Here is an 8,858-nt window from a genome sequence, read left to right on the forward strand (position 1 = left end):
TATAAACCCAACATTGTTAAACCCAAATATAAACACTACAAACACTAAAATAAAAATGGTTTATTTTCATGGTGAGTCAATCTTTGTCAAAATGTCACATTCAACCAAGGGACTAATATTATAAAACCAACATTGGTAAACCTAAATATAAATACTACCAATACTAAAATAAACATGGTTTATTTTGACGGTGAGACAATTCTTGTCACAATGCGACATTCAACCATGGTTGACAATGTTTGGCTATGATTGACAATGGTTTACCATGATTTATATTATCAACCAAAGAGAATAATAAACCCAACGGATTGATATTATAAACCCAAATGAATAATAAACCCAAGGGATTAATACAAAAACCCAAGGGATTATGAACCCAAGGGAATAATATTAAACCCATGGAACTAATATTATAAACTTCACATAGAGTAAACGCAAATATCAATACTACAAACACTAAAATAAACATATTTTATTTTGATGGTGAGACAATCCTTGTCATAATGCGACATTCAAACATGGTTCACCATGTTTGGCTAGAATTTATATTATAAACCTAAGGGAATAAAATAACCCACATTTTGATATTATAAGCCTAAATGAATAATAAACCGAAGGGAGTAGTACTAAAACCCCAAGGGATTATGAACCCAAGGGAAAAATATTAAGCCCAAGGGACTAATATTATAAACCCAATATTCATAAACCCAAATATAAATATTACAAACACTAAAATAAACATGTTTTATTTTCATGGTGAGACAATCTTTTTCAAAATGTGACATTCAAGCATGGGACTAATATTATAAACCCAACATTTGTAAACCCATATATAAATACTACAAACACTAAAATAAACATGGTTTATTTTGATGGTGAGACAATTCTTGTCACAATGGGACATTCAACCACGGTTGACCATGTTTGGCTATGATTGACAATGGTTTACAATGATTGATATTATAAACCAAAAAGAATAATAAACCCAAGGGATTGATATTATAAACCCAAATGAATAATAAACCCAAGGGATTATGAACCCAAGGGAATAATATTAAACCCAAGAGACTAATATTATAAACCCGACATTCGTAAAATCAAATATAAATATTACAATGTCTAAAATAAACATCATTTATTTTCATGGTGAGACAATCCTTGTCATAATCTGACATTCAACCACGGTTGACCATGTTTGATATTTTTTTTTCTATGTAAAGGCTATTCTATTAGATTAAAAGGAGAAAAAATATGTACAAAGAGGTTTGAACCTCTGAGGGGACCGTAGCCAGCCCTCTATCAAAAAATCTATGCAGATATTGTTGTTCCTTCTGCTTACAAAAATGGTAGTCATCACTTTAAACCCTGGACAAACCTATATAGAGATGAAGCTGAACAGTGCATAACTCTTCATAGAGAGCTGCCATACTACTGAATACTATCGTATTACAAAAAGGAAATCCAAAATAAAGTCCATGAGATACCATGCGCACTGAGAATAAGACCCAAAACCTGAAACTGATAAACCGACCTAAAGCTGAAGGCAAATGGAATTAGACCTGCTTGTGCTCGCCAGCATCATTATCATTGACCTGGTCCGGTAAGCGCTCCCAGGTAACCATCACCTCGTCTTCGACTTCCATCAACTTGCCATCCGGCGGAGGCACCAGGTACAGGACACTTTCGTAAAGGTGCCCTGACTCACAAGCAATGATTTGCTCCTGAGGGGAGTTCCATTGAGTGTCATCCTCTTCCTGATTGTCCTCTTCGTGCACCTTAGCAGAAACCTTGAGGACAGCCTCCGCCAAACTGCTTTGAGAGGCACTGGCATTCTGAGCAGAAGACTGTTCCTTGGGGTCTTCGTCTAAGCTCGCAGCCTTGTCTTCTTCCTCCGAGAAGATGATCGTGATTATGGCAGAGATGAGCAGTCTGTTGACCCTGCTTTTGAATTTGAGCCTGGATGTATGAAGAGAGCTATTAAGGGAGGGACCAGAATCCTCTGAGGGCGGAGAGGAAGGCGAGGCAGTGGCTAATGGTGTAATACGGCGAGGTGCAGAGCTCCCACGCCCCTACAGCCCTCCCCTGGACCCTGAATTTCTCCCACTCCTGGGAATGCCTCGACGATGGGCCATAATCGAGAATACCAACAGAGTGATGAAACTGAGGGACGAAGGGTAAGGGAAGAACCACTGACAGACTGATAGGCCCCAAAGGGAGAACCAGATTGAAGTATGAAAGACACAGACTCTAAGCTTATGTGTGATAGACCCAGCTACCAGACCATTCCCATCCCCGACTCAGTGAACCCAATTCCCCAACCGAGTGAACCCAATTCCCCAACCAGACACCTACAACAGGGACAGAGACCAGAGGCCTTATAGAGAAAATGCCAAAGACAGACCTGAAACACCAGACACAAAAGGAAGAAATTGACGAAGAGCGCCCAACACTATCGAAGAGATTCAGGGTTGTATTCCTGAGACTAACCAGCTGAGAATTGTTAAAAGACCAAGAAGATTTCCTAATTCTCTGGATTACACTGAGATTTTGAAACCGAGTCCACCAGCGAAGACCTCTACTAGCAAAGATCGGACATACAGCGATGCTTCCGGCAAGAACCAGAACAAGTGAAGCCTGGAGGATGCGCGCCATCTTGTTAACCTCCAGCTGCGTACATCGAGCTTGAGTCTGCATTTATGACGATTAATTACCAGCCTTCCACCGACTTGCCTTGCGTGTGAGCTTGCCAGTTGCCGGCTGCGCATGCATAGGCTTTAATCAACTATTAAAGACACCCGCATCCGGGTGTGATTCTTCCCTCGTCTGCATATCTCTTGTTAATATAGAATGGAAAGTAGAAAGTTGGTTCTCAGAAGCTGTACCATGTAGTGATCCTTCAAAGAATTCCTTCCCACTGTCCACTCCTAAGTTAGCAAGAAAATCTGCCAATTTGTTCCCTTCCCTTCTGATATGTTTGAAGGAGATAGCTTGATTGTGACTTAGCCATTGTTGTAGATGCTCAAGTCGGGTGGCCATTCTCCAGCTGCTGCTGACCTTGTGGACCGGGGATCCCTGTTGAAGTTTTGAGGCCATATTAATGATGATTTGGGAGTCCCCTTCCACTATCAGAGGAAGGAACCCTTGATTCTGCGCTAGATTGAGCCCTTTCCATAATCCTTCCAATTCCGCTGCATTATTAGTATTCCAACCGATTGAGCCAAAAAAAGTGATGAGAGGATTACCCTGGTAATTTCTGATGACTCCACCAAATCCCGTTCTCCCAGGATTTCCTTTCGACGCACCATCAAAGTTGAGTTGAAAGACATTGATTGGCGGTGGAGTCCAGCTGACTGTAGTCTCTTGATGTCTGGAGGAATTTTCGTTAGATGAGGTCAGACTCTGTAATTGCATCTGCCAGTTATCCCATATAGCTCGTTCCGGTGGGAGGGATGGAAAGTCCTCTTGAGACCAGCCTTTAATAGATAGAGTTTCTTTGATGTTATTGTGCAACCCATTCCATATCTGCTCAATTGTCATTGATTGATCTTTGAAGATCCGTCTGTTTCTCTCCTTCCAGATATTCCACATCAGTAATCCCGGTATGATTTGCCAAAGTGTGTTTAAAACTTTGCTTTGATATGGCTTTTGGCTCCAGTTGCGAAGGGTGCTTTTAATATCCCCCATCACTCTGCCATCCTTCCGACAGCGGAATATAACCTTTTCCCACAATTTCCTTCCAAGCGAGCAGGTTTGCATAAGATGTAATGCTGATTCCTCTTCCTGTTTGCAGTTGAGACATATAGATGGACCAGAGAAGTTCCTTTTCCTAAGGTTGTCCCATGTGAGAATTCTATTGTGTGAGAGAAGCCACAGAAATGTAGAAACCTTCGGCCATATGGGCGGGTTCCATATATTGTCCCATAATTTGTCTTTGATTACTCTGTTTCTGATAAGAATTTTATAGGCTTCCTTGGTAGTGAAGGTACCCTTTTCCTCATATCCCCATCTTAGAGTGTCCATGCCTTCCAACTTTAGAATTTTTCGTTTTTGAAGTTCTGAGGAAAGAGCAAGTTGAATTTGCTCCGAGCTGTGAGGTAGGATATGACTAGCTTCTTTCCACTCTCTGTGCTCTTGGTCAGTGTGAGGTCTCCAAAAGTGACTAACCTTATCATGCTGGTTTGTGTCTCGATCTGAGATTCCCTGAATGATATCTTTGAGTTTTGGAAGCTGATGCCATGAGTCCTCCCAGAACCTTGCTGTAAGTCCATCTTTCACCTCCCAAAAACTGTGCTTTTGAATTATATCTCGATGTTGAATGGCTGAGTTCCAGATGACCGAACCCTTACTGACTTTAGACATTCTAATTCGCTCCTCTAAGGGTAAGTTTCTAGCATATTTCGCTGTCCATAAAGAAGCCCAAGGCGTACTGGGATTTGAAAGCCACTTCCACCAGATTTTAGCCCCCATTGTCATGTTGCTGTGCTCTGGGTCTCTTAGTCCAATGCCACCTGCTTTTTTAGGAAGACAAGCTTTCTCCCATTTGACAAGTGCCCACTTGCGATTTGGCCCCAAACTTCCCCATAGAAAGTTACGCTGCAACTGTTTGATAGCTTTGAGCACCCACTTTGGTGCCGCCAAAATGGAGAATAGGTAAAGAGGCATAGACTGTAGAACTGCTTTAATTAGCACTATTCTGCTAGCCATATTAAGAGCTCTGTGAGTCCAAAGGAATAACCTAGCTTCCAGTTTTTCTAACAGGCTGTTCCAAGAGGAATGCTTGAGAGCCGAGGCAATTAGAGGAGCTCCCAGATATTTAGAAGGGAGGGAAGCTATGGTGAAGCCTAGAATGCGGGCTATAGCTCTTTGGGTAGTGGGAGGTGTATTGAAGAAGAAAATCTGAGATTTGACTTTGTTGATGAGGGCTCCTGAGGCATTCGAGAAGTTTTCAAGAATAGAATTAAAAGAACGAGCTTCTTGAACAGAGGGATGACCGAATAACATGTTGTCATCTACGAATTGCTGGTGCGAGAAAGCAGGGGCTTGGTGGAGAGCTAGGCCCTTGAGATTATTAGAGTGGATAGCCGATTTAATGTTGCGGCCTAAGCCTTCAGCTAAGATGACAAACAAAAAAGGCGATAGTGGATCCCCTTGTCTAATCCCCCTAGAAGGGCGGAAGGTGGGCGACGGTATTCCATTAATGAGAATGGAGAAGAACGACGAGGAAATAAGATTGTTGATCCATCTGATCCAGGAGGGGGCAAAACCAAAGGCTTTGAGGATTTTTTGCATATATTCCCAACTGATACTATCAAAGGCCTTAGATAAATCAATTTTGAGCATCATACCTGGTTTTTTTGATTGCTTGAGAGAGTGGATTATTTCATGGGTTAAAATGATCCCATCCATGATCTGTCTTCCTTCTACATAACCAGATTGTTCCGGAGATATGATGAGGGGAAGCATGGTCTTCAATCTCGAAGCTATGACCTTGGAGACAATCTTGTATATGATGTTGCACAAAGCTATTGGTCTGTACTTATCTGGGGTATTGGATTCCTCTGCTTTGGGGATTAATGCAATGAATGTTGCATTCAGACCTGGATACATCCATCTTAGAGTTCGCGATTCTTCCACTACCTGCCAAACTTCCCATTTGATTAGATCCCAAAAGTGCTGAAAGAAGTTTGAAGTAAATCCGTCTGGTCCTGGCGCTTTCCCTGCTTTTAGTTGATTCACCGCAGTCTCAACCTCCTGTAGACTTATAGGCTTGAGAAGAAGAGTGTTGTGATCATCCGTAATTAATCTGGGTATATGTCTGATAATTTTATCAATGGCCTCTGTTCTGTTTATGTTGGGTTCTTGATTCATCTTCTTGAAGTAGTTGAGGAATTCCTGTTCTATTCCTTCGTGGGTTTCTATTTTGGTGCCTTGCTCATTATTGACATAAGAGATTTGATTGATCATTCTTCTTTGGACTGTGGTTTTGTGAAAGAATTTCGTATTCTTTTCACCCTCCTTCAGCCATCTAACTCTCGATTTTTGCCTCCAGAGAGTTTCCTCCTGTAGGTCTCTTTCAAGGATTTTGTTTTCTGTAGCCTTCTCTTTCTGGGCTAGCTCTTCAGAACGTCCTTCAGAGATCATTCTTTGCTGTATGTCTTTCATTTCTTGAATGAGGATTTCCTTCGCTTTGAAAATGTTGCCGAAAATGGATTTATTCCAGCGTTTTATCTCCTCTTTGAGGTGCTTCAGCTTCCTTTGGAATATTGACATTTTTGTTCCATCCATTGGATTGAAATTTTGCCAAGTTGTCCTGATAAATTCATGGAAGTCCGGATGAGTCAACCAAAAAGCCTCAAACCGAAAGGGTCGTCTTATGCTGCTACCAGGCCGATTCCAGTGAAGGGCTATGGGCCAGTGATCAGAACCTGAAAAAGGAAGGATGGAGGCTGTAAATTCTCCCCCTATATGCACTGCATTATCAGAGATCAAAAAGCGATCAAGACGCGAAGCTATTTGCATTGGAACTGCCCTTTTGTTGTTCCAGGTGTAGAGGCCATTGTTTGTGGGAAGGTCTATCAACCAATTGTTTTGAATGAAGTCTTTTAATATGGATCCATCCCTGTTTATTCTGCAGCGTCCTCCCTTCTTTTCCTCCATTGATGCAATCATATTGTAGTCTCCACCTGAAACCCATAGCGGGTATTTCCTCTCTGCATTAAGCTGCGTTAAAGCTTCCAGGATCTCAACCTTATGCTGGGTTTCTTGAGGAAAATAAACATTTGTTATGTGTCCATAGATATTGGTTCCAATTATATGAAAGATAGCTTGAATGAAATTTTTGTTTGCATGTATGTTAACTAGTTGTATCATCCTTGCATCCCAGAGCACTGCAAGTCCTCCTGAGGCTCCCTGAGCATCAACAGCTGTGACTAGCCCACCTGGCCAGGCCTTTGCTGCTATCTTTTCCAAGACTATCGAAGTACATTTTGTCTCTTGCAAAAATAGTATTGCTGGTTTTTCCTCCATTAACATATTTTTTAAAAGTCTTCCTTTCCTTGGGCAATTAAGCCCTCTAATATTCCATGATATCAACTTCATTGGGAAGGTTTGGGGTTGGTGTTGAAATACTTGGATAACTTGGCATATCTGCCCGAATCTACCAATACTTCTCCAATCTTGATGGTTCTCTCTAAAGCAGTTTTCCTTCCTCTTTTTTGCTGTCTTTGGTGATGAATTTCCCATCCCATTGACTGCCGATTTGAACCCCTAGTGAGTATTTTTTTTGAGCTTTGTTGAGGACTGCCATTAGATTGTCCACTTGTCTTTCAGGTATTTTGTCAAAATTACCTGTTTTGCATGCTTGTTCTAGGCCCAGTATGTCTAGCTCGCTGATGTCTATTGATTCCGTATCCTCCTCCATGATTTGAGGTTCGTGATGACTTCCCTCTCCTTCCTTCTCTTTTCCTGTACTGGGGTCTGTGCCATCTATCTCCATTTCAGGGAGGCTCCAGGTTTTTGAAGCGGTCTTGATCTTATAACCTTCTTGTTCAACATCCTTATCCCCCTCTTTCGAATGAGATCCTTCGGTCTTTTCCTGGTTAGATCCTTTTTTATTGGAGGTTAGATTTTCCTGATCCTGCAAATCTTCAGTGGCTAGAGCTGCAAAGCTGTTGCTGGTAGAGGGTTTTGATTGATCCCCTGGGGTTATCTTAGTAGGTGCTACTAATTTTTTGTTTCCTCTTCTACGATTTGTCACCTTAGTGAAGCCATCTGACGCTAGATTTTCCTGGTCCGCTTGAACCGAGGGTTTACTATTTAAAGGGCAATCTCTGTAAATGTGTCCTAGGTCATGACATTTCCTGCACCTAAAGGGTACATGCTCATAATCAATTAACTAGATCCATTCGACATCTTCATGAAAGAGACTTACCGTATCAGGCAGAGGTTGTTTCAGGTCCATATATACGCAGATCCGTGCATATGAGGTATATCTCTGCGTCTTTGTGTCTTCTGCTACCTTGACGAAGTCGCCCAGAACTTTACCGATAGCTTTTAGAGACTCCTCTTCCCAATATTCCCATGGCAGCGAGTACAGCCTGATCCAGACCGGTGCCCAACTTAGATCTTCCTTATCAGGGTTGAATCTTTCAATCCATTCTCTTAGGAATAGCCCAACAGAGTTAAAGAAGTACGACCCTCCTTCAAAAACTCTGTTTCTGTCTTCCAAGCAGTTGAAGACTGCGGTGAAAAACCCTTTCGGCCCTAGATGCAAGGTGATGTGGCCTTTTGGATGCCATTTAACATTAATCCAGGCTCTCAACGCTTTCTCATTTGGCCATATTCCAATAAATTTGCCTATGAGAGCATGATCTCTCATATATTGAATTCTGGCATTGATTCGATGACTGGGTAGCTCCACTTTTGGCCTGTACGTAGCTACTGGCTTGCATGTGGACGAACTTACTTTCGGCTTGTCTTGCTGTGCTTGGTCAGTCTGCTTCTGCTGAGTTTTGTCTGTACCTCCATCATTGTGCTCCTGTTCCCTTTCAGAACCCGCTGAATGCCCTTGCTGATTGTCGTTTGTTGGAGGAGGCGCCCCTCCTTCCCCTTGATGGGGGTTCATCGTACCCGCCTGCCAAGACCTACGGGCTTAGGTGTGCTTCTCTGCCGCTTTCGGATCTGATGGCCTCTGTGCGCAGGTCCTGCCGTTGCAGGTTAGCTCAGAAACCCTAATGTCGCGTCACCGACCTTGCTCTCTCAGGAATCCCCCGTGCTAGACCGACGATGCTTGATATTATAAACCTTCTTGGAATAATAAACCCAAGGGATTGATATTAAAACCAAATGAACAATAAACC

The 8,858-nt window shown here is 42.3% G+C and overlaps 1 protein-coding gene across 1 annotated transcript; it reads right to left on the bottom strand.

Annotated features, from left to right (window-relative positions):
• Nucleotides 1–2,778: 2,778 nt before the first annotated feature.
• LOC149154897 (uncharacterized) lies at nucleotides 2,779–8,623 on the bottom strand. The gene is made up of 5 exons (XM_089444245.1): nucleotides 7,931–8,623; nucleotides 7,348–7,594; nucleotides 6,031–6,971; nucleotides 5,430–5,637; nucleotides 2,779–4,925 (listed from the first exon to the last, which is right to left on the bottom strand). The coding sequence occupies exons 1-5, from the start codon at nucleotides 8,621–8,623 to the stop codon at nucleotides 2,779–2,781; spliced, it is 4,236 nt and encodes a 1,411-aa protein (XP_089300371.1).
• Nucleotides 8,624–8,858: the final 235 nt, after the last annotated feature.

This window comes from Pinus tabuliformis, chromosome 9 (genome assembly GCF_031772625.1).
Source record: "Pinus tabuliformis cultivar Carrire ecotype Pingquan chromosome 9, CPIR1, whole genome shotgun sequence".
Classification (NCBI taxonomy): Eukaryota; Viridiplantae; Streptophyta; class Pinopsida; order Pinales; family Pinaceae; genus Pinus; species Pinus tabuliformis.

Coding starts and splice junctions, on each gene's coding strand:
- LOC149154897 (XM_089444245.1), bottom strand. CDS start 8,623: ATGAACCCCCATCAAGGGGAAGGAGGGGCGCCTCCTCCAACAAACGAC. Junction 5,638..6,030: donor TCTGGAGGCAAAAATCGAGA/GTTAGATGGCTG, acceptor GAAGTTTGGCAG/GTAGTGGAAGAATCGCGAAC. Junction 4,926..5,429: donor CATATCTCCGGAACAATCTG/GTTATGTAGAAG, acceptor CGAATGCCTCAG/GAGCCCTCATCAACAAAGTC.